Source organism: Natator depressus, chromosome 11 (assembly GCF_965152275.1).
Source record: "Natator depressus isolate rNatDep1 chromosome 11, rNatDep2.hap1, whole genome shotgun sequence".
Taxonomy (NCBI): domain Eukaryota; kingdom Metazoa; phylum Chordata; order Testudines; family Cheloniidae; genus Natator; species Natator depressus.
Window position 1 is genome coordinate 58,645,744 of NC_134244.1, and position 26,111 is coordinate 58,671,854.

At 45.7% G+C, this 26,111-nt stretch overlaps 1 protein-coding gene across 3 annotated transcripts; it reads left to right on the forward strand.

Annotated features, from left to right (window-relative positions):
• The first annotated feature begins 244 nt into the window (after positions 1–244).
• CASP10 (caspase 10) lies at positions 245–20,427 on the forward strand. 3 transcript variants are annotated; one of them, XM_074966879.1, is made up of 12 exons: positions 253–309; positions 3,615–3,742; positions 4,621–4,967; positions 5,734–5,833; positions 6,582–6,717; positions 7,590–7,708; positions 9,988–10,024; positions 10,493–10,549; positions 11,847–11,935; positions 13,644–13,755; positions 14,997–15,498; positions 18,792–20,427. In XM_074966879.1, exons 3-12 carry the CDS (start codon positions 4,654–4,656, stop codon positions 18,946–18,948), a joined length of 1,623 nt encoding a protein of 540 aa, XP_074822980.1. In that variant the 5' UTR covers positions 253–309; positions 3,615–3,742; positions 4,621–4,653; the 3' UTR covers positions 18,949–20,427. The 3 variants fall into 3 exon arrangements, with proteins under 3 accessions (XP_074822981.1, XP_074822980.1, XP_074822982.1); XM_074966881.1 differs by having other exon boundaries at positions 260–309; positions 3,615–3,659; XM_074966880.1 differs by lacking the exon at positions 3,615–3,742 and having other exon boundaries at positions 245–309.
• Positions 20,428–26,111: the final 5,684 nt, after the last annotated feature.

The window sequence follows — 26,111 nt, forward strand, 5'->3', positions numbered from 1 at the left end:
CCCGGGGGAGGCGGAGCAAGCGAGCCGGGGATGAGGGTGGGGTAAAGGCCGCAGGCCCGGATGGGCGGCCGCCCCGCTCTTGCTTCGGGTGGAGCTCCCCCCGCGCATGCGCACGCTGGCCCGAAGCCGGCAGGGGATGGGGTGGGCGCGGCTGTCGGGGGAGGTGCCGGTTGGTCCCGTGTCTGTGAGGGGCGGGGGTGAGGCCCCGGCCGCCCCTCCCTCTCCCCGCGCCCGGCCCAACTCAGCCCCTCCTCAGGGAAGCCGTTGAGGCGCTGGCATCGCTCCGACGGGGATGCGCGCCGTGGAGTGGTGAGCAGGGGGGGCCCTGCCTCCCGCAAGCCCCCACTTCCCCCCTCTAGCCTACACTAACCCCCCGCCCGCCCCAGGCCCCGTCCCGCAGCATCCCCACCCAGCTCCGCCCCCGCCGGCCCCCCGCAGCTCCCCCCGCCGGCCCCGTCCCGCGGCACCCGCGCTGCCCCCCCGCCGCGCCGACCCCAGACACCCAGCTCCCCCCCCCCCCACCGCCGGCCCTGTCTCCCCAGCCCCCATCCTCCCCGCCTGCCCTGTCCCGCGGCACCCCCCCCCCCGCCGGCCCCAGACACCCAGCCCCCAGCCTCCCTCCCCAGCCCTGCCCTGTCCCCCCAGCTCCCTGCCCTGTCCCGCGGCATCCCCCCCAGCCTGCCCCGTCTCCCCAGCCCCCATCCTCCTCGTCTGCCCCCCCCCGCGGAACCCCCCCCCCGCCGGCCCCAGACACCCAGCCCGCACCCTCCCTCCCCAGCCCCGCCTGCCCCGTCCCCCCAGCTCCTTGCCCTGTCCCACTGCATCCCCCTCCAGCTCCCCCCCCCACTGCCGGCTCTGTCTCCCCAGCCCCCATTCTCCCCACCTGCCCCGTCCGGCCGCATCCCCCCAACCCCTCTCACCTGCCCCAGACACCCAGCCCCCACCCTCCCCGCCTGCCTCAGCCCCTCCCACCTGCCCCATCCCCCCAGTTCCCCTGACCCACGGCATCCCCTCCGTCCCCCCACCCCTCCCGCCTGTCCTGCGGCATCCCCCCCCGCCTGCCCCAGACACTCAGCCCCCACCCCCCAGCTCTTCCCCACCTGCCCCACCTCTCCAGACACCCAGCCTCCTGCCCCCACCGCCTGCCCCATCCTCCCAGCATCCCCCCGCCGCCTGCCCCGTCCCCCAGCATCCCTCCAGACCCTGTGGCACCACCTGCTTCCCATAGTTTTCCTGATCTAGAAACGTAGAAGGAGTGTCTGAGTGGTGGTTGGTGCAAAGTAGGCTGTTTCTCAAGGGTGGGCACGCGAATGTGTTACTAGGACTGGTTATAGAGTAGCAGCCATGTTAGTCTGTATCTGCAAAAAGAAAAGGAGTACTTGTGGCACCTTAGAGACTAACAAATTTATTTGAGCATAAGCTTTCGTGAGCTACAGTTCACTTCATCGGATACATGCAGTGGAAAATACAGTGGGGAAATTTATATACATAGAGAACATGAAACAATGGGTGTTACCATACAGACTGTAACAAGAGTGATCAGGTAAGGTGAGCTAACCCAGGAATCTATCCTTGCAACAAAGCCCGTTGCCAACTGTGTCCACGTATCTATTCAGGGGACACCATCACAGGGCCTAATCACATCAGCCACACTATCAGAGGCTCGTTCACCTGCACATCTACCTATGTGATATATGCCCTCGTGCCAGCAATGCTCCTCTGCCATGTACATTGGCCAAACTGGACAGTCTCTATGTAAAAGAATAAATGGACACAAATCGGACGTCAAGAATTATAACATTCAAAAACCAGTCGGAGAACACTTCAATCTCTTTGGTCACTCGATTACAGACCTAAAAGTGGCAATTCTTCAACAAAAAAAACTTCAAAAACAGACTCCAGTGAGAGACTGCTGAATTGGAATTAATTTGAATAAAGACTGGGAGTGGATGTGTCATTACACAAAGTAAAACTATTTCCCCATGTTTATTCCAACCCCCCCCCCCCCCCGTTTCCTCACACGTTCTTGTCAACTGCTGGAAATGGCCCACCTTGATTATCACTACAAAAGGTTCTCCCCCCCCCCCCTCCTGCTGGTAATAGCTCACCTTAACTGATCACTCTTGTTACACTGTGTATGGTAACACCCATTGTTTCATGTTCTCTGTGTATATAAAATCTCCCCACTGTATTTTCCACTACATGCATCCGATAAAGCGAGTTGTAGCTCACGAAAGCTTATGCTCAAATAAATTTGTTAGTCTCTAAGGTGCTACAAGTACTCCTTTTCTTTTTAGGACTGGTTATGAATCACCCATCCTGCCCTTCCAGAAAGAGGGGACATAGTACATGAGTCTTAGCTTTACTTGTGCCTCCCTCTTAGGGTAAGAGAGGTGGTGGTAGTAGAGGTGTGAAACTAGGAAGCAGGGTTTTGTTGGTTGTATTTTGATTTTACAGAGTGGCTGTCCATCCCTTCTTCCCACCCCTTCTCCCTATGTCTTTCTGTAGTGTCCGCCGGCTGCTCTGGGCGGACTGGTTTCTCTCCACACTTGGCTCGCTTTTTGCCCCCTTAATCCCTCCGAGATACAAAATATACACACAATTTTTTAAAAATTTCATTAATGTTTAAAAATTTTAGATTTAAACCATTTAAAAACTAATCATATTTTTGTACCAATTTAAGTTTTATATTTAGCAACTGTTCGTTTTTAGCTTAGCCCAATTCAGCAACAGTGCCAGCTGTGAGAACGCTGGCTGGAATGGTGCGGGAGATAGAATAGCTAAGCTGCAAAAAACAGGAGAGGCTGGGATCTGTAACTGATGGTGTCAGGAATCAAGCAGTGAACATTTGGAATTGGGAAAGCAGCCATGTGTGTTCTAGTGTGAATTTGTACTGAGTTTTTATCATGTGGTTCTATTGGGATTTGACTAACTGGTAGAGAAGTGAGGGCTGGTCTGTGCACAAATTTGCCCCTTTTAACTGATAGGTCTGCACTTGGAGCTGGGGGTGTGATTCCCAGCTAGAGGAGATATACCTGCTTTAGCTCTCATCTAGCTAGCGCAGTAAAAATAGTAATGTAGCCAGAACAGACAGTGCCAGTGGCAGTAGGGGCTTGCTGCCCTGGGTATGTGCCTAGGGTCTCTGATAGGATCATGCTTGCAGTGCTGGCCCTCCTGCTGTCCTTGGTTAAAAACAAGACGTTAGGTAAACTTCTGTGTGTAGAAAGGCCTTAGATCTATGCTTTCTTGCAGCCATCTTGTTTATAAGTGAAGACGGTGCTGCAATATGTGGGACAGAAGATTGGGGGAGTTAGTCTGTATGAAGAGGAAAAGGATGTAAGCAAAATTTTGGTACGTGTATGTAGGTAGAGGTGGGAGGAAGCGGGTAGTCTGAACTCTTTGTTTCTATTCCTGGCTCTGGGAAGTTTTGTTTAGTGGTTAGAGGAGAGATGGACCAGGACTCATGAATTATATTTCCCACCCACATACACACACAGCAATGCCCTACTGATTTCTCCCCGAAACATGCACTCACCCCTTTACCTGCTGACTGCCTCCCAAGCTTTTAGTGTTCATTGATCATCTCCCACTTTTCCTTTTGTCTTTGTATGAAGAGAACTGTGATGAAAGGCCTAAAGACGACCTGCTGCCAAATTAAAGTGAGTGGTCCACCGAGGAACCCCAACATGTCCAGGAAAGGGAGCTGGCAGTGAAGCAGAAAGCATATTATTCTCCATTAAATGTAATAGAATTGTATTAATTTCTCTAGAACCCTGTTAGTTTTACTCCTATTAAATTCTATAGGACTTTTTCATAAAGGAAGTTTGAGAGTAGGAAGGAGACTCTTTGCTTTCACATTTGGTACAGAACAGCAAACTAGCTGCAGAGTGGTGAAGGTGTAGGGGATGTGCACTCTACAGCTGCCATAGTGCTGAGAACTTGGGCTTCCAGGTGATAATGTCACTGCTGGTGTGTTTCAGCCTAAGGGCAAGGAGAGCACCAGCCATTTTGGCACCTGAGCAGAAAACATTTTCCATGTCCCCCTTACCCGCAGTGGCTGAGGTGTCCCCCCCCCCCAAAAGCCACACGGCACCCCAGTTTGGTGCCCACCCTTGCTCACACTACCCTAGTGCCAGCCTTGGGGAAGAGCATCTTCTCCTTCTCCTGGTCATGGGAAGTAGTGGCAGAGCTCCCATGATGCAAACTCAAGGGCAGGAGGAAGTCTCACTTTCTTATCCTCTCCCAGCCATGGCAAGATGTAGTCAAGCTGCAGGGACCAAGAGCAGCACCTTGTTCTCTTTCTACCCCCACCCACTATAAAGACACTGGAGCCACACTTCAGAAGTGAGAGAGGGTGATCAGCGGGGGACTCTTCTCTCTCCTGATCACAAGAAGAGGAAGGAGCAGATCTTGCCACACTGCTGCAGTGTGGTGCGTGCAGGAAGGAGTTAAGGCGTCCACTGAGTATTTGGCTTCTGATGGTTTGGAAGAAATAACTGGCCGACACAGAGTATCAAGGATGCTGCTTAGTGCCTATTAGAAGCTAAAGTTCAGTTCTTCCCTAGCATCAGTGCCATTTGATTCATTACATTGGACTCTTCTTTGCCTTTCCATTCTCAGGTTGTGAAGTTTATCTCCTAAAGAGCCTCCAGCATGGGTGATGACATGAGCATAAAGTTTCACCAGCAGCTTCTAGTCATTGATGAAAACCTGGGAACTGAAGAAGTGGAGGCCCTGAAATTTCTCTGTAGTGACTTGCTGTCCTTCAAAAAGCTGGAAGCTGTAGAATCAGCTCAGGACATCTTCCAGCTCCTCATGGCTAAGGATTTTCTGAATAAGGAAGATACTTTCATAGTAGCTGAGCTTTTGTACAGGATTAGGTGTCACTTCCTGCTCCATAAACTTGGCTACACTAAGGAGACAGTGCAAGAAAATCTACCCTGGAAAGGGAAGGTATCTCGGTACAGGTGAGCTTTCTGGGAACTGGGTGTTGCCAGACATTTTCTGCCTTGAAAGAATGTTGATCTGTTACTTGCTGTGTGATATTTGAAAGTTATGAAGTGAAGTTTGGTGATTAGGTTTTACAGTTTGCAGATGCTCAGACTAATCAGTGACTTTTAATATTTTTTCTTGGGATGAGGCTGCACAGCTCAGAGCATTCTTGGGCCAACAACGCATTAGAAAGGCCTGGGTCCTCTTCTGTCCTTATGTTGTGCCAGAGGAGAGGAGTGACACAGTGTGCCATAGACTGTCATTCCTCTCTCATAGGTTTCCACTACTATCTCTCTGGCTCTTCCTCCTTTGCTCTGTCCCTCTCTCTCTCTGTGAATTGGGTTGGATTGGGATTTTTTTTATATCCTCTTCCTCCTACGACAACCTAAATTCCCTCAGCTCTTCCATATTAATTTGCTTACGCCACTGGTAAGTTCCTGACCATAACGCTTGGCTGCTGATCATGCTCTTCATGCTCTACTACGCCAGCTCTAGCTCTCCAGCATTGCCTGCAGTCTGCCTGCTGCATGTTGACCTTTGCTGAGCAGGCTAAGTGGAGATCACCAGGTGTGCTACAGGTGAAGCAGGTGGCAGCATTGGAGGAGCATAGCAGAGCTTCCAATAGTGGGCACGTTACCATAATCTGAGTATTGCTTTGGGGGGGCTATGGAGTGCCAATGTAGGATTTACAGTATGTATACAATGGTATTTAGTTCACCTAACTGGATCTATGTCACATAGGCAGATGCTGTATGAACTGTCAGAGGACATCACCAGTGAGGATTTAAGAAGAGCCATGTTCCTCTTGAGGAACCAGCTCCCAAAGAAGCTGACAAATATGGTATGTGGGGAGAGGGCCAAGAATGCTAGAGGCTCTATTAGTGAGACTAGGCGAAAGAGTGGAGAGAGGGTTTTGGCAGCATATGGCATCAGCTGATTGTGTCAGCATGTGATTGGGGGAGTAGATATTTGGGCAATGGTATATGTATACCAGAGTGAAGGTGGTGGCTGAGTGGGGCCAGGAAGTGTAGGGCCTGGTTCTCATTTACACTAAAGACTGTTATGCTGCACTGTCTCTCTCTTGTATTTGCTGTGTGATGGATCTGAGGCCTTTCAAATCCTAGAGGTCACTAGGAAATACAATACCAGGCTAATCCCCCCAGCTGTGTTATAGCATAGTTGGCTCTGGTCTGTGTATATGGGACCAAGACACATGACAATAACTAGTTACTTGATTGTGATACAGACTATAACGTAGTTCACTGATACAGCGTGGTATTGGCTATACATACAATCAGGATCAAACCAGATTATGAAGCTGTCAGTGAGCTACCATGTTACAACATGATTTGCCCCCCAGCACTGTGAAATGTACTATGGAGACATCTCCTTGGTAGTAAGAAGCAAAACGGATAAGAATAAGTATAAAGTGGGAAGTGTAAGGATTGTGAGGTGTTTTGTATTTCAGCAGTATGTACTCCAGGAGAATCAGTGTCTGTTATTTTTTTTAAAGGCAGGGCAGGCTTTTGTAGATCGTATTAATATTTAAGGAGCTGGTTAAGTGTACTTGACTCTCTCTCTCCTTGCAGTCCAGTCTAGAGCTGCTGAACTTTCTGGAAAAACAAGACCATTTAGCAGAAAACAACCTGCAAATACTGGAGAAAATCTGTATGGAAATTTCACCTGATCTCCTGAAAACAGTAAACAAATACAAAATGGAAAGAGGTGAGTAATTCTGAATGGGCTGCTGTGTGTGCCAGCAGGTTTACTAGAACAGATTGAACTAGTTGCTGTGTCTGGTAGCTGGAGATGCTGTGTGTGTCCTCCACATGTATTGCTACACCTGAGACTAAAAGTGAGGCACTTGTGGTCTTTGCATATGAGCTCTGCTTTGCTGCCTTTAGTTTTAGCTACCTGCTAGCAGCAATACTGTAAGAATATACGTAGTAGCTCCAAAATGGCTGTGGCCAGGCAAAGCGGTCCAGTGGATGGGGCATGGGACTGGGAGACTGGAAACCTTTATTCTGTCTCTGACTCTGCTACTGACCCTGCTGTAGGACTGTGAGAAAGTGACTTGACCTCTCTGTGCCTCAGTTTTCACATCTGTGAAATGGAGGCAACAAGACTGACCCTCCTTTGGCTAGAGCCTTATTGTGTGTGGATGAACAGCACTCTAGAAGTGCTATATATTGACCTGCACAGGAGGGAGGGATTTGTTGATAGGTGGCAGGCTAAATGAGTGTGTGCACATGCATGTATGTTATAAGATGTGTGGTTCCCTCTCCAGTAGAGTCTGCACCATAGTTATTAAGCTTATTTCATTTAGGATCTGTAGGTTAGACATTTGCATGCTGAAAGGGCACAATGTTTCATTTAGACTGTTATCTAGAACCAGTTCTGGGAGAAGCTGGACAGTCATGTTCCCCCACTGACTTCACCTTACAGGCTTCTTATCCCCATGGTGGAATTTCTGTACGTTTATGTTTTAAACATCTCTTGCTAGATGCCTCTCCACATTTCCTTAATTAAGGAGATTAGTTTGTGCTTAGCTGTTTCTCTTGTTTTCACAAAGTTGTTTATTATGCCTCTCCTGTTAGTTTCTCTAGCTCAGCAGGAAAGCAGTCTGCCAGTCAAAGAAGCTGCATCACTTCCCCATCACATCCCTGAAGGACTGTGTCATTCTGGACGTGATGTCAGGCTATTGACTTCCTCACAGGTATGCTGCAGTGAGCCTATTTTCTTCACTCTTGTTTCTGTATTGTCGTTGACTGAAGTCTAGCTAAATCATGCCTTCTGATCTGGGGAAGGAAGCAGAGTCTGCTATAAATATGGTTACCAAGGACATCAAATAATTAGTAAGGCTACGATTTAGTCACAGAGGTCATGGAAGTCACGGACTTCTGTGAATTCTTCTGCTTCGGCTGTCAGCACCTGAAGCCAAGACTGGAGGCGGGACTTTGCGTCCCTGCCCTGCAACTGGGGCTGGATAGCTGGAACCTGCACCCTGCAGGGGGGAGGGTGCTGCAGCTGGGCTGTGAGCCCCTGTCCAGGAGCTGCGGCCAGCTCCAGAGTGGGAGCTGTGTGCTCCCCGTGGCTGCACCCCCCACTGCATTCCAGCCCCGTGGCATCCGCCAGGGGCTGCATCGGGGGCCATGCGCCTCCCTCGCGGTGTCCCAGAGCCATGCTGCTCCTCCTCCCAGCTGGGGCTTGGCAGGGGCTGTGGCCGTGTCCGTGCACCCCTGTCCCACAACTGCGGCCAGCTCTGGAATGGAGGCTGCACGCCCCCCCGTGGCTGCACACCCCCCCACCCCCACCCCGTGGCTTTTGCCAAGGGCTGCAGTGGGGACCATGCTGCAGCTGGAGTTGTGTGCCCCAGCCCTGTGGCTTCTGCTGGGGGCTGCAGCTGGGACCATGCGCCCCTGCCTGGCTGCTGCAATGGGGGGGCATGTGTCCCCCTGTGGCTTCCCAGGGATGCAGCCTGGGCTTGGTGGGGGCTGCAGCTCTGGAGCGGGGCATGGGTGCCCCTGTGGCTGTGCCCTCCCCTGTGGCCGCTGGAGGCTGGGGGCTCAACCTGTTGGTCCCACCCCTCCAGACTCCATTCCTCCCCCCCCTACTTAGCCCTGACCCCGGTTATTTTTAGCAAAGTCACGGACAGGTCACTGGCTCTGTAAATTTTTTTTTATTGCTCTTGACCTGTCCGTGACTTTTACTAAAAATTACTGTGACAAAATCTTAGCCTTAATGATTAGGGTCAGAGCATCCTAAAAGCCATGTATGCATTATTCCTCTTGAATATATTTAGTGTTAGGAAGGGAGAAGTGTCAAAAGAGATGTCTTTAAAGAAAGAAGAACTGGATAGCTCAGGGGATTGGGAATGAGGTCAAAGACTAAGCGGTTATGGAGACTTAATTATCCTCACAGAAGCATGCTCCCTCTAGACAAGAGCTGAGGTACATTGGGCAATCAGGGAAGTTTGTGTTGCTGCTGTTAGTGATGTACCTGGTTTAGGTATAAATAGAGGGCTTCAATTTCCATGGCTTTCAGTCTGGCATCTTTCACAATAGAAAAACTAGCACAATGGTTTGTTTTTAAAGCATAGTTTGCATGAGGCCATTTTATGTTCCTGTTTCCCTCTTTCATAATATAACAATGTGAAGGCAATCTCAGGGAGATAAAAAGGTAACATTTAAAAATGCTAAAAAAAATGTATACACTGTAGAATAAGCCCGAGGAACTTGCTACAGCATGTTATTGAAGCAAATAGCTTACTAAGATTCAAAAGGGTTTGACATTTATACACGCGAGAATGGTATGTGCTAGGATACAATTGCAAGGGTTCTCAATTCTTATCCAGGACATAGACTGCTCATCAGCTGAGGCAGGAAGAAATTTCTCCCCATTGCTAGAGACATACATAGTGTACAATTAGGAGTATCATGGGACTGGAAGCCTTCCTCTGAAGATCTATTATTGTCCCATGGTTGAAGAGAGGATACCAGACTACACAGACTATTGTTTTGCTCTGATATGGTAATTCCCATGTTCCTGAACCATAGGGAATTTTTATCCTGAGTAAGCTGTTGGCACCACTGACCTCAATAAGTTTTTCCATTGACTTCAGTGTACCCTATGTGATTGCATGTGCTGCAAGGTCCACTCATAAGGTCAGTGGAAGTGTAGTGTCATTTAAGGACACCATATATGCTTTTCGCGTGGAGCTTCCCAGAAAATAAAACCCACTCTGCGGGCAGCACTCTCCTCTAGATGCTCACCTCTGATGGGCTTGTTGCAGCTCTGAAATGTCTGGCCCTTGCCACTCAACTGCTAAACTTGGGGACTCTGTCTTGCCTCTGTCTGCTATCTCTTTCCAAAATGCCATGTGGCACTGACACTTATCAAGTCTTTTTTTCTGCTAAAATCACTATTAAAATCTATTTTATTGATTTTATTACATTGATTTTAATGCAGGTATTCCCCTCTTCCTCCTTCATATAGGAGACCCCTATCAAATCTCTGGATTCTAATATTTATGGTAAGTCTTTCTGGGAAGTGTTTTTATTTTTAATGTCTATATTTCTAGTTTTATACGTTTCTAACTGGTTTTAGTTTATTTTAGAAAATTCTGAAGTCTCCATTTACAACAGTAGTTTTAAAATAGTTTGACTGATTTGCTTTAGGTTGGCTTTTTCTTTTCCTGTTGGCACAAGCTGGTTTTGGGGATTGGCTGCTCACATTTAGAGAACAGCCACAGGTAATCGGCAAATCCCCCTGCTGTGGATTGTCACTTGTGACAGGGAAATAGCTAACATGCTTTCCAGAAAGTTTAAAGAAGGTCTAACTAGAGGCAAAAAGCTGTCTCCCTGCCCCCTTAATTGTACACAAATATCATGAGATAAGGCGATAGGACTCTGTTACTGTTAGTGTAACTACTGATAAAGTCAAATTGTTATTTTAATGGGCTCATGAGACAATTTTATTTCTGTCTTTCTTGTTTTTATAGACTCTGGGAGCCTGCGGGAACATGCTGGGAGTGTGTATTTCATAGCTGCCAGACAAGGTATGTCTTAATAAGTTTTTCTGTGTTTTTATTTTAAGTAGCTCTTATTGCTGGCTGCCTAAAAGTAAAGAGAGTGTGAATTTTCGGAGCAGGTTCAAACAGATTTGGAGAGTTCCTGGAATGTCACTTGAGTAGTACTATGGTCTATTGCCCTTGCTTGGAGGGACAGGCCAGTTGGAGGAGTAACAAGGAGAGGGCTTATTTTGCAGCTTTCCCTTTCTAAGATCATTGAGAGTGCAGCACCAGACAGTCAGGTACTCTTAGAGGAAATGAGAGAATTGCTTATGCGTAGGCAGATCACCAGTCTCTTCAATCCCACTCCTTCTCCCCTCCCTGCCACACATACAGGCTCTCCCCTCTTCTCCCCAGGAAGAATCCCCCCTTTCTCAACCCTTCTACCTTCTGCATATCACCAAAAAAACCCAAACACCCTGCTGCCAGCCCCAGCAGTTTGGCAACTGCATGTGACTGTGCTATTTGCATTTCCCTAGGGCAGTAGCATGTTGGAGAAATTACAGTAAATCAAGATCATTAGTCAACAGGGAGTCGAGGATTGGGGTGTGTAAGATTGCTTCCTTTCACATGGTATATTTATTGCTTAATTAGACTCAATCTGAGCTACAGGATTCCCTTAGTAGGTGTACAGTGGGAAATGAGAGCTCTAAAGAAGGCAAGGCAGGGGGGAATATTTCTTGCCCAAATAAATGTAATTCTGATTGTTCTACTCAGCACAAATGGCACCATGAGATTTCATATTTGCCTCAGTGACTGAAGATCAAATTGCTGTTAAGTTTAAAAACAAAAAATCAGGTTTTTGCCCTCTAACTGCCAGATCTCTGAATGCAACCTGGAAATGAGTCAAACTGGGCTCTTCCCTACTTCCGCATCATTCCCTAAAAAGATTCTGTAATTGGATTTAAGGGCATGCCTACACCACAACTTCAGCCACCTTTGGGGACTCACTTAGAACACAGTTGACCCCCAATCTAGTGGAAAATTCTCTTGAAGATCCATGAGGCAGAATCCATCATCCTCACTCTTCCAGAGCTCTGTTGATTCTGCAATACTAATAGGAGTAAAATTTTATTTGTGTCACTGAAGTGTGTGAGTAGATATGACCTGGAACAAACAGGAGGAGAACTGCTGAGTAAGACAATGGAATTTTTACTACATTTTTCTTTTAGTGTAATAGCACTTTAATAATCATGAAAACTGCTGCATTTTAGTAGAACTCAGGTTTGGTGCATCTACAGAGAGTAGATTTCACCCCCTAAACATTTGTATAATTTTTTTCTAGATGACAAAGCAGTAAATGTTATTCAAGGCATCTCTGAACTAAGCCAGGAACAACCTGCAAGGATCAGCAACCCAGAAAGCAAAACAGAGGTTTGAGGCAATCGCCTAAATACTTTCCTGACTCTAATCAATAACTTGGAGGATTTGCTCAGCTTAAAAGGACAGTGCTAAGTTTTCCACTGTTCTTAATACCTTCTTAGAACCCTGATATAGTTTCTTTCTCTCCTTGTACCATTGGGCAAGCATGGAATTCTCCCTCTTGTCTTTTTCCCTATGATGTGAATGAAGTTTTGGTGGGAAAATTAATCCTGCTGTTTTTATTTAACCACTTCAGTTCCTAGAATTTCTTTTACCAAAATATTCGTGTTGGTGCATCAGCAACATCAACTGATGTCTGCACTGCTCTAGAAATGGTGCAGTTTGGCACCAAAGGAGCACAAAGTGCTGACCCTGATTCTCTTCCCACTAAATTGGGAGTCACTCCATTTATAAAGGCAGTAGGGTTAAACTGATGTAACTGGGAGTAGAGTCAAGCCTGCTGTTTTTGAAGACTCCCCTGATAATTAGTAGCTCTTAACAATCTTGGGGATGAGTTGTAGATTTAAAGAGACAATATTTGGAATCCAGATGACTTTTCAGTTTTTACCATAGTCACATTGGAGACTAAGGGCCAGCCCTAGGCATGTGCCAAACTTGTGGCCTCGCTTGTCCCTGTTCTGTCAGTTTTCTTTCCCAGCACAAGAGTAAAAACTGCCTCTGACCCCCCCCCCCCCACCCTGAGACACAAAGTTAGGGATCCATGTGTCTGTGGCTTCACAGTGCCACCCTGAGAGACAAAGTTAGGGATCCATGTGTCTGTGGCTTCACAGTGCCAAGGGTCCAAGACAGCCCTCCTACTAGCTGTGGAAATAATCTATTCCTGTCCCCTCATGACAGTTATCCCCAACTCCCTACCAACTGTAGAATTCTGTTGCTAAGCTCTGCCCCAAGTGCTAACCTTTTCCCCCTCAGAGTCAAATGTGCTAATAAGTTACTGAAGTCTGCCTGGGGCTCCACATCTGTCTTCTCATACAGGATGACACTCCTGAGGCCTAAATTTTCAAAAGTAACCAGTGATTTTGGATGTTTGTTTCAAACTTTTGAGTGCCTAACCTGATACACCTTAAAGAGGTTGTTAGAGAGTGAGTGTTCAGCATTTCCTGAAATAACCAGCCTCTTTAAGGTTTCTCAAATTGGGAGCCTGAAAAATTAGAGCATCCAAAATCACTGCTCACTTTGAAAATCTTGGTCTGACTTTGTTATAGGCTGACTCCTTGCCTGACTAGTAATTATTGTAGATGGTACAATAATACCACTTCTAAATTTTGCTTGGTAATCTTACCTTTTATCATACCTCTCTATTATATAAGCTGTAAAATAAAGACGTTTCACTTAATAGAAGTCTGTGGCTTTTAAACAAAGCTTAACAGCACTGGATGGTTCATTTTTAGAGCAGTTATATGATAAAGGAGTTTCGTCTCCCTTTTCTTCCGCTAATGGTATGTACCTCCCGTTAATGCCAAATGGAAATTTATGCACATATCACAGAAGACAATATATTTCTTCTGGGGGGAGGGTACAGCAAAAGGGGCATCTCAAAAACGCTAGGCAGTACAGGGGATTGAAAATCCCAGGGGGATACAGAAATAGTAACCTCACAGGTGGATTGCACTCTTGAATCTAAAGGCAATAGATTGTCTTCTTAAAAATAAAATTCCTTCATAAAAGCTGTGAGCTTCTTTCTGTTTCCTGTCAACAGAAGCTGATGACCTATAAAATGGATGGGCCACACAGAGGCTATTGCCTCATTATTAATAATTTTAACTTTACTGGGACTCTTCAGATGAGGAGAGGATCTGATAAAGATGCTGGTAAGTCACTTCTGGTTTAGGCTCTGCTCTGCCTCTTCATGGGTTGTACTTCTAATGCCTGTATAGGTTTTGTTTGCTCATATTTTAAGTACATAGTTATAAGCAGTGTACACTCATACAAGTCAAATAATGCCACTTGTATCACGAGTGTGGGGGGAAAACTAAACACATGATTGATTACTAGACAGGAGTGAGTTTGCAGTGGCATCTTTTTCAGTGCAACTAAACTGTCTGTGTAATTCCAAAAGGGTGTCCAAATTAAAACTTCTCCAGGACTTACTATAGCTAGACCTATGGTAAGAGAAATATGTTTGATAGTTTTCTTAGAGCATTGAACCCATTATTTTATTAAATGTGACATCTGTTGTATGTAACTATTAATAGTTCTGTCTCTTATTTTCAGAGGCTTAATGTAAATTAAGCTAATTCACAGATCAAAAATGCCTTCAAGTTGTGATTTATCTCTTTGAGTTGAGCCCAAGATATAGAATTCTTCAGTTGCAAAGTTATGTGCTATTGATATATTACTGAATGTGCATATTGCAATAGTGTTTAGAGGCCATCCAGGTTGGGGGCCCATTGTGTTACAAGCTGTACAGACAAAAAGAAAATGACAGTTCCTACCCCAAAAACCATGTATGATTATACATCCAAATCTTGGGGTGGTTTAGCCACATTGACTACAGTTGATCTATGCCCGATCTATGCTAGTGCAAGTGAGATCAAAATCAGGGCCTTTAGCTCTTCTTGTTATGTAGATATTTTTTGTGATGGACTGTCCTTTTTGTTTGTTCACTTACTTTCTAAATCACCAAATTCAGTAGTATTCCAGGGTCTCCATTCTCTAGTATGAATGAGCAGAGTTCTACTTAGAGCAAACCCAATCTGAAATTCTGCAAAGTGCCCCCAGTGTCTACCAAGAATCCCAGTTTTGCTCATCCAGTTGTGCTGGTTGCATGTACATGCACAAAAGTGCCTGTAGGTCTCAGGCCTTGCTTTATGAAACTCTGGCCTGAAAAACTCAGGCATGTTTGAGCCTCATGATTGTGCTGGGTTTGGGTTCCATTTATCCTCAAATCTACTCTAGTGTGTGTGGTTGTTTGTTTCCAGGTGCCGCTTTGTGTGAAGTCAGTTACTCTTCAGCTTAGCTTGCATAGTGATTTTATATTATGATTATATTATTCTCCCACCCTCCACAGCTTTTCTTTTCTTCTCTTTTTTTTTTTTTTTTTAAATAACAGAGATGCTGGCGCAGGTGTTTACATGGCTTGGTCTGGATGTGAAGACTTATACTGATAAGACATCAGTAGAAATAGAAAATCTCATGCAGGAATGGCAGTCGAAAGATCACAGAGACAGGGACTGCTTTGTATGCTGTATTCTATCTCACGGAGAGTCAGGATTGGTCTATGGGACAGATGAACGAGAAGTACCAATCCGCAAGATCATGTCCTACTTCACAGCCAGCCAATGCCTACAGCTGGCTGAAAAACCCAAACTCTTTTTTATCCAGGCATGTCAAGGCAAAGAGATACAACAGGCTGTCTACATTGAATCAGATGCACAGAATCCTGACTTGCTTCCCATACAGCAACTAGTCTCCCCTTTCGAAAGCATTCCAGAAGAAGCTGATTTCCTCCTTGGCATGGCCACAGTGGGTGGCTATGCATCTTTCCGCCACATACACCGTGGTACTTGGTACATTCAAGCCCTCTGCAATAAGTTACAGCTCTTGGTACCAAGGTAATACTTCTGTGTAGATTGAGGGTGAGAATTTACTGATAACAAAGGGCTGTATACATAGTAGGTTATTGTGTGGCATGCTGGGGGTGGTGGGGAGAATCTACAGCAGGCCAAGCACTATTCCAGGATTTTACTGCGCTGTAGCAGTGTCCACATGGGACTTCACTGCATGGCAACATGGTGTGCTGCAGTTTTTGACCCTGGCTTCCTGTACAGTAACTTGCCATGTAACAAGCCCCTTTACCCCACTGGGTGAAGAAATGGGAGTGACTGCTGAATCTTTGCTCACCAAAGGCAAGCCTAAGTCTAAGGGCTTGCCCACCCACAAACTTGCACTAGATTTTTTTAATTTGTACAAACTCCTACGTGGACACACATCAGTTTAAAACTGGTAATGTGTTTAGCTTGTCCCTGTAAACTTACATAAATGTTTGCAGCACCAAGGCGTTAGGGATGGTCTGAGGAGGCTGGGTTTTAGTTTTACCAAACCAAACTGAAAACTAAGGCTGCTTCAGGTCCAGGTTCTCTTTTTGAGTGGGTTTGGGCTTTGTCCCATCTGTTAGATACCTACACAGTGTCTTCTAGATGCTATGGTAGAATTATGGAAAATGCTACAGTCTTACTGTATGTGTTTCTTTGCTGCTGCGTGGTGTTCAGTTTGAGCCTTTGTTGTAGTAAGGTGCATGATGTGCACGAGTCCAGCCATGAGGAACTCTGATTAGGTTTGCCTGCTGTAGAGAGTGGCAAGCACTGGGGCTGGGGGCGGCGTGGCGGGGGCGTGGCGGCAAATTTAATCCCTCGTGTAACCTCACTGACTTGGATGGAGTTACAAGGGATGAATCTGGCCCAAGAATGCAGATGCAGGTCATTACTTTTCTTTTGTTATTTCATGACTGTATTAAGGAAGAGAAGAGTGAAAATGTACCATGGATAAACTATGGCATCAGAGAGTCTCTTGGTCCCAATTTTACGCACATACAAGAGACAAGATGTCAGAGAGAATGTAGGAATACTTGCAAAAGGGGTGTATTAGTAGTTTATCATCATTTACACCCAAAATCTTTAGTCCCAATTCTCTATAACTCTTACTTCTCAGGCACATCCAGAATTTTCTAGGGAGGTAGGTCCCAGCCTGTACCCAATTCTCCCACAAATCGGTACTGTGACCCAGTGTACTTAGGGCTGGAAAAGCCAAGGTCAGGGCAGGCTGCAAAAGTGAAAGGAGATACTCCCAAGTCTGGTGGATAACACTGAAGTTAAACTCACCAACCAGTCACAAACTCCGCTTCTGATCCTCCACGCTGGTTATCGAGAAGCTGAAAAAGAAATCAGAGCGCCCCCTTTATTGCATTCCCGTTTCCAGGCTCCCAGTCAGCACATAGGTCCAGTACAGTGAGAAGTTATTTCAAAACTTTGTTCATGTATACAAAATGTTCTTCTGACCCCAAAGGGTTAGCCACATTATCAGGTCAATAGGAATTTGGCTCTTACCCGAAATACCACACTGCCAGCCAATCCTTTAGTGTCTAAAACTAAAGATTTATTATTACTCCCGAGGGAATTCTGTGCCAAAAATTTAAAATTGTGCCAAAAAATTGTGCACACAATATTTTAAAATTTTGCAAATTTTATTTGTCAATAAATAAATGTGGAGGCTCCAGCATGGCAGTGGGGAGCACAGGCAACTGACTGCACAGAAGTGAGAGATCACCCTGCGGGCCTCTCATCCCCTACCCAGGATATGGACTCGGTGGTAAAACTGCACCCAACCCTGATACAGCACAAGGACCAGGCCTGCCCCAGAAACACCCTAGGGCCTTGCCCCTCCATGCCAAGCACACTAGCTGTAGGCAGGCAGGATCAGCCCAGTAGGATCCAAGTGTGGAGAGGCTTAGTGTGGGGAGATCCAGGTGTGGTGTGATAAGGTTCTGTGTGGGGCAATCTGGGTGTGGGCGGCTTGATGGTGGGTCTTGGTGTGGGGTGGATCTGGATGAATAGGGGTGCAGACACAATGGTACTCTGCATGGGGGTCCAGGTGAAGGAGGTTGGGGCTCAGCGCGGGGGTCTGGGTGTAGAGTGCTCAGCAGGAGGGGTTCAGGTGCTAGCTCGGTGAGATGCAGGTCCGGGTGCTGGCTTGGTGGGAATCTGGGTATGGGGGACTAGTCAGGGTAGTCCAGATCCAGGTAGGATGAGGTTTGTTGGGGTGGGGGTTTGAGTGTGGGGGGTAGTCTCAGTGCAGGGGTGGGGTCCCGAGCTTCATTTGTAGAAAAGTTACTCCAGTGGTAAGAAGCATGAATGAAGACAAAATGGAGATGATGCAGTTGCCTTTTATATTCTTTTGCCATGAGGCTTTTACTTCCTGTGTCCCAAACACAAGCTTCACAGCACATGGAAAAGCCTTAGAGTGCTTTGTCCATAGGCAGGCCCCTACATGGCTTGCTGACTCATCAGGTGTAGTCCCTGGTCTTTCAATGGGTTTATTGTACAGCCCATGTCCTTTGATGGGCCATCAAGCAGGCTGTGCCGATCTGTCTGGGGGGTCACTCAGATGCACAACACAAGTTTGAAATATAGATATACCCTACATATCTATAACTCATAATACAAACGTGATGCAAACATATAAGCAAGATTATCATACTTGGCAAATTATAACATTTTCACAGATACCTTACACGGCATACCTGGCACGACTCATTGCAATTTTACAATATTAGTATCCATAATATCATAAAGTGTCTCCTGTATGCTATACAGTGACACACGTGCCATTTTCCCAAGGTGATTCTTCTGCCCCTTTCAGGAGCTGTTTTCCTGCTTAGCATTCCCACTGCCTCCTGTTGCTGTGGGTGTTCTCTCCTTCTCTCTGGAATGAACTGGGTCTGGTTTATACAGTCCAGACCCCTCACACTGCCAGCAGCCACTGAGAGGACTGGTTAATGGGCGTCATTTGCTTGTGAAGTTTTTCTTTTTTTCTCTCCCCATGTGGCAGTTCATTCTGTCACACCAGTATTGTTTGTGGTGATTCTTTGTGTTAGGTACATGGGAGACCATTCTACTACCACTGAGGTCAATGAGAGAGTTACTGGTGATTTCAGTGGGAGTAGGATTGTGGCCTCCGTAGTCTTGAAGCCTCATATTAAATTCAGAAAAGTGTTTAGTGTGTTTGTGGAATACTATTGCATGTTAAGAGTGCAGAGTTGCCAATATGTTCTACTGGCATTGTTTCTGTGAATCAGGGTTAACTATAGCACTCTGGTTAATCAGAGATACTGTCTTTTCTCTGGCTGTAGAGGTGAAGACATCTTGTCAATTCTTACTGAAGTCAATGAAGATGTGAGCAAACGTGCAGACAACTTGGGAAGAAAGAAACAGATGCCCCAGCCAGCCTACACCTTGAGGAAGAAACTGATATTCCCAGTGCCTAGAAGTCCACCCCCATCGCAGTAGCAATAGGGTTTTTTTTCTGTTCATTTACGATCCCATCTTGCATTGGATAAGCCAGCGCTCTTCTTATTAAATCAGGTGGATGGTAAACGATTACCATTCAGGATGAGGTCTTCCTGAAATCGCTAACACGTGGAGCCAAAGAAGAGTGCGATAGGTACAACCAGTGGGCCAACTGATCACAATGTCTGTGTTTGCGGAAATGACTGGTGGTGGTGGGGTTTGCTGGCAATCTGAATAAATACAGACTTTTGCAAGCACTTCTGGGTTTCTGCAGGTGAAATAGGTGCTGCGTGGGTTACTGTGGACACAATAGGTGCAGATGACTTTCCATAGCTAAACCAGAGGGGTGTTAATGATCTGTTTTAAGACCATGGTTCTTTTCTCTGTACATTAATGATTTGGAATCCTGCCAGTGAGATCTCTTATCATGTGGAACAGTCTCCAAAATCAGAATGGACAAGACACCAGCAAATGTGGTGTAGGGAGCTAATCCTGCAGTGACAAGTGGACATTGGTCTATTCCCTCTCAAATGTAAATGATTTACACTCTGTGGAGCCACTAGATTCGTCATGTAAAGCATTTATTAATCCCAGAATGCATGCTGTTGCCTTAAAACTGGATGTTAATTTGGTATGTGGTTGGTTTAGCATTCATTGTCCAAAATCAAATAGTTCCAGCAGCACAAAATCTGCATTATTGCCTCCTGTAGGAAACCAGCTTTCTCATTGCCTTATCAGAGGGTGGGGTGGGGGCTATGGCTCAACATGAAAGAGCCGCTGATTATCATTTATCTGTCAGATTGGGCATCTAACACTGCTGTGGACACAACAGGTTTTGGTTAGCTTTGTTTTTAAGCATAAAAGTCTATAGGAATTAATTTCTCCATTATTTATAAAGACCACCACAAATGTGGGTATATGAGAAATGGGTGAGAGCTGGGCTGGAACAAAACTCCTGTCTTTGGGGTCAGAGTGACTATATCCCCTGTTCCAGTGTGAGTAGACTAGAGTCTGTAAAATCCACCTTGCAGGACTGTCCTGTGAGATTAGAAGTGAAATTCAGTGTATGGTAAAATCTTCAGTGGTGCATCTCTTACCTGGATGTCTTTTTACTTGTTTCTTTTCCAGGGGTGTTAGTGTCCTCATGTGGTGACCGGGGTGTATGGCAACATAAATGGAAATTAATTGGCAAAATACAGCCATCTCTGGTTTAGAAGGCAGCAGCCAGCTTTGTATAGCAGTGAGATGGATTTTGGGGAGAGGGAAAATTTTGGCCAAGGAGAACAGGGCAATTCCCTAGTCCCATAAAACATGTAGTGGGATTTTTAGCGTGTACGTACAGCAGACAAAGCCTCAGTATTTTTTAGGGTCTCAATCTGAGACTCCTCCCATACAATAAACTGCATAAAACTCATCTTATCTACCTCAAAGACAAGTAAGGTCAATTGGACCCTGCTGGGATATGAATCTGTGGTTCCAGAAATGCTAGCTGTTTCAAACTTTATGCTCAGATAAATCATCTCCTGCATGTATAGTAAAATGCTGCTATTTTAATAAAAGCTGGTAACATTTATTTTTCAGCAGCATAGTTTTTGCAATCCGAAACACCATTCCCAAGAAAAATAATCTTCCCCGCTTCACCCAGAAGTGAGCTGTTGAAGTGAAGGATTAGGGCTGGGTTTTAAGAGGCCTGTGTTCAATTCCTTGTTTTGCCTCACTTCCTGTGTGACACTGGACAAGTCACTTAATCTCTCTGTGCCTCAGTTCTCTGTCTGTGAAATGGGGGGATAATAGAATTGCCCTACCCTGTGCTGGTATGGGGGGATAAATTAACATTTGTGAGGTGCTCGGATACTTTGGGGTGGGGTGGGGAGAAAGCTATATAAATATCTAGACAGATAGACCTGGATCCCAGGCCACAAAATTTAAAGAGAAGATACTTAGGAATAAGCAAGACCCCAGTCCTGTAAGGTGCTGACGCCCCACTAGTCCTTCTGAAGTAAAAGGGAATTTAAGGGGTTCTCCACCTCACAGGATTGGGTCTTTATTTGCTTTCAAGGCAGAGACTTTATCTCTGTCTGTGGAGTTCCATGTACACTATGGCACTGTAGAATAAATAACCCATGCTGAAGCCATTTAGGAAGCTGGTGCACTCTGTCTCCTCAGGCTTCTTTAGCAGCTCCATCACACCTTCCTTACTAGCTTCTACACCCTAAACAGCTGAGCAGAGGGAAAGAGGCAGCTTCAAAGCTCTTTCCACACTCTTCCCCACCAGGCACTTGCTTTGCTCTTCTGACTTGCCTTCCAAATGGTTTTTTGGGGGCGATTATCAAAACCTTTACCCAGGCTTTACTTGACTCTTCGGTGCTGCTGATGAATTCATTATAGAGAGAGAGGCCGCACAGTCTCATTCACGCTAATCACAAACACCAAAAGAAAAACATTTCCTAGTCAGAGATGGACCTGCTCTGTTGGTAGGTGGTGATCCTGTTTCCTGGAAAATAGCCTTCCCTCTGGGACTCTGTAAGTTCCCTAGCCACCTTAATCATTACTAGCCATTCCTCTGGCCAAACAGGTATGGAGGGGGTTCTGTTTTCAGTGCTTCATTTAATTAGCCAGAAGAATTGAGTATGTCACCTCCACTACATTTCCAACTCATGCTAGAATAGAGAGGAAGGTCCAGTAATATTAAACCCTGGGACTGCATTGTGGTAGGGCACACAAGCCTACTACTAGGGTAGAAACTTAAATAATTTCTAAAAGGTTATATATTCCACCAAATTTTTTCTCTTATGCCTGTAGCAGAGATACTTCTGATGGTTGTCTCCAGTTAGAACAACTTTTTTGGCCCAGTTTCGAGTTTGTGAGATGGTCTTCTAGGTGGTGGTCTGCTTTGGCTAAGCCTCTAGATTTTCTTAAAACACTCTGTCCAAGTGACAGCTCTTGGTAGTTTTCTTTTTATTGGAACATTGTGCCACGAGTATTGTCACAATGTCATATTTTGTTATAAGCGTTTATTTTGTGTACACTTTTGTGTTTGCAATATAGTGCGATATTTGTGCTAGCCAAATACGAAGACCTCAGCCTAAGTTCTCCCATTGTCTACAGCTGGCCAACATTGCTCACTTCAGCGGCCACTGTGAATGTGGCCCAAAATGTCTTATCTACTCCAAGTTCAGCCCATAATTCCATTAACTGGAGAGCAGCTCAGGTTCATTTGCTGAGGCAAAATAACGGCACTCTCTTTTTAACAGTAAGCCGGTGGTACCCTGGCCAGTGGCATCTTCATTTGCAGGCTGTTGGGGCCTGCCTGTGAATTGTAATCTCTATAGCAGGTTTTCTCAAACTTCATTGCATCATGATCCCCTTCTGACAACAAAAATTACTACATGACCCCAGCCTGAGCCCTGCCTCTGGGGGGGTGGGGTGGGGGAGCGAAGCCAAAGCTTGAAGGCTTCAGCCTTGGGCAGGGGGGCTGTAACCTGAGTCTTGCCGCCCAGGGCTGAAGCCCTTGGGTTTTGGCTTCAGTCCTGGGCAGTGCGGCTCTGACTTAGACTTCAGCCCCAGGCCCCAACAAGTCTAACGCCAGCCCTAGCACCACCATTAAAACAAGGTTGCCACCCACTTTGGGGTCCCAACCCACAGTTTGAGAACCACTGCTCTATAGTATGGCAAACAACCCAGTCCTCCTATTCTGGCTATGGTCGAGCACTCAGGAATGTGAAAGGTTTAAAAGAGCAATGTATATATGTGTGTTGCATCCAACCTGAAAGTGCTGTTCTGTTAATATTGCTTCCATTAGTATTTGTGTTAAATAATATAAGTTTTACTGGTGCTGACGTGGACTAATCACTGGTACAGAGCTCTGTGGTTTGGGCGTCAGGAAGATGTTTCAAGAGGTCTGGGCAGAGTTCTGTGGAAGCCTGATTGCATCTCTGTGTTTGTGCTCGATAGATAGGGAACACCTCCTTGCTCTGTGTCCTTTCTCTGGAGAGAGCTCTGCACAGTTATTTTCCAGTTAAAGTACCAAGGTGGTTAACAGTGGGCAGACGGTCCTAGGTTGCCTCCCATTTTGATTTGTTTCCACAGGACTGTGCCTGTAGATTGGTAACTTCAATTTATGCTACTGCCACAGTCTCCCCCCATAGTTAGGGCTTGTCTACACGTGCATGTTGCACCAGTGTCATTGACACTGAGTTACTTAAAGCCATACAGCTATTTCAGTGGGGTGTGTTCACACTGCTGTGCTTACACCATAGTATGGCACAACCCTTATGTGCATGTAGCAGCATGCTGCACTGATGTGAGCAGTGCAGTGTGGGTGGGTATCCCAGGGTCCCTTGAACCACCTGAGCAGCAAAGTTCAGAAAAGTTGCCAGGCAGGTCAATAGAGCTTGCGCCAATAACCAACATTTCTCCCCAAGTTTCTTTCTTTAAGACCCAAAAGGGAGTGATAGGTGGAATAGCTTGTCCTCTCATTATTTTGTCCACCAATTAGACCTAGCACACTAATTTTAGTTCATTGATTTCCAATTCCTCAATGTTTTTGTTTACCAGGAATGACCTTAACGCAGTCCTTGAATAACAATGGTAATCCTTTTTGTTTCGACTAATTCAGTTTTTGTCTCGCTTTTGCACCTTTTTCCATCAATATTTGTTGTTACAGGTTGTGACGTTTTACACTTTTCATAGCTGAGCTCACAGTTAAGGTAGGCCCAATTATCACTACAGGGGACTTTGGGCAACAGAGAACAATATGGAAAAAAATAGGAATTTAGTAGTGAAACTGGTGGGATACACAGAGGAAGAGAGGGGAGGTAGCCTGGACCCTGGAAAAAGAAGATGCCCCTGAAATTGCTGCAGGTGGTAAAAAACCTGCTCCAGAAAGAACTGTGTGCGCAAATGAACAACCAAGAGTTGTCCAGTTAGCAAATAAAATAACTGTTTCTCTGCCAGGCTGTCTCCTTTGTTTTCTCTGCTCTTGGTACATCTGTGCAAGTGGAAACTAAATGCAAGGTGATACACTGGACATTGCAGTCTTGAAGAGGAGCTGATAAAGCCTGAGGAGTCCAGAATTCTATTGACATGGAGGCTGAGCCATCCTCTTGATGATTTTATTCTGTGGATGATGAGGACTTGTGTTCTCAGGACTATCAATCCAGGACCTTTCAAAAACACTTAAAATAGGTAGGAGGGGTTTGAGTTTTTTGGTAGGAATGGGCTGGGGGTCAACCTCCGAAATGATGCGGACTTGTATGGCCCTAGCTTTATGGAAGGGGACATCATATAAATCTAAAATAAATTAATGCAAATCAACAAAGCTCATGCCAACCACAATAAGGTAATGGAATCCAGCTCTCCCGATGCCTGTTCTTGTGAAGCATGGATAGCAAGGAGTTCCAACAACTGGCTGTTTCTGTACCTAAGAATTCCTCACAGCAGAAAATGACCATAACTAGCAGAGCATGCTGGATGGATGCATATAGCATTGGAGGTAGAGATCTGTGCTAGGAAGGGATTGAAAAAACTCTTTAAAGCTAGTGCACTGCGTCAGTTATGTTAAAGCCAGTTGTGAGGCTGGCACACCAGGTGCCAGCTTATTCCAAGGCCCCTACGCCTCATTGAACACTGACAAAGGCGTAGCTGCAAACCAGTCTAGCTCACCTGTGTGTTAGAATTGTTAAAATAGGTATTAGATTTATAGAGATGTGTTTGGACTTCATGAAATGCTTGTGAGTTGCTGCACTGCATCAATCTCCCATGTTATATGAAGTGTTCACATTATAACTATAAAAGTGCTTGCTGTGAAACTGGAAACCCCCACAGTCAAGAGAGAAGCATTGCCAAGTGTGAAATACTGCCACAAGAGTTGTCATCTCCTGCCCAACAGAAGAAGACCAATAGACACCAGACAAACCATTGTGGAACATCAGTGGACAAAAGACTTTGTTGATTGTTTCCCCCACACCCATGAAGATTAGACACACACCTACGCTGGTCCCATCACAGCTTGAACTGTGGGGAAGGGAATAAAAATCCCTGTCAAGAAGAATGTGTCATCCCTATGCTGCTTTGACTTCAGGGAAAGAATAAGACTTTTAAGCATAAGCAAGGGATCCCTGGCTGTTTAGCTGGGGTTAGCCCTAAAGAGAGAGCTTGCATATTACAGCAGCTATTACTTTTTGAAACCTAAGTCTATAACTCATGTATTTGTGTGTGTTTACCTTATTTAACCTTGTAAATAACTCTCATTTCTTTTTTAAGTTAATAAATCTTTAGATAGTTTATTATAGGACTGGTTACAAGCATTGTCTTTGGTGAGAGATCTGAAGTACAACTGACCTGGGGTAAGTTATGGTCCTTTAGGACTGGGAGTAACCTAAGTATTGTTAGAAGAACGAGAAGTACTTGTGACACCTTAGAGACTAACACATTTATTTGGGCATAAATGTGTTAGTCTCTAAGGTGCCACAAGTACTCCTCGTTCTTTTTACTGATACAGACTAACACAGCTACCACTCTGAAACTTAAGTATTGTTATGATCTTTGGTGTAAGGGACCATCACAACGGACAATTTTGCCTGGGTGGCAAGATAGACCGGAGTACCCAAGGAGACTGTTGGTAGCTCCATGGATAGATTGCTACAGTGCTTGAAGAGTTCTCTCTTGGTTGGAGAAATCTAAGTATAGAACTCATACCCAGTTTGGGATTTGTGCCTGGTTTGTAACAGTCTGCCCTGAGGTTGGTACTCACATTCGTGAGCTGCTTCAGACAACTTGACGCATGTAGTATGTTAAATTAACCACTTTTAAGAGTGTTGACAGGAAGACAGTATTATATATCAATATAGTTAATGTTTTAGAGGCTTCCATAAAAATATTCCCCCAATAAATGCAGTACCAGGACAGTAAAAGATGTTAGGAATTGTTCATTCAATACTAATGGGAATAGAAGGGCAAAAGGGATTTGCTATTTTGGGTGAGTATGAGTTCACAGATTGTGGTGCGGCAGCTTCCTTTGTCGACTTCGACCTCCTCGTAGACAGGCTCACCCAAGAACTGTCTGCTGAAATCGCTCCCAGGAGACATTCGAACCAGGAGAACGCCCTGCCTGCCCACAGAACGCCTACTCCAAACCTCAACACCACCACTAGGGGAGCCAG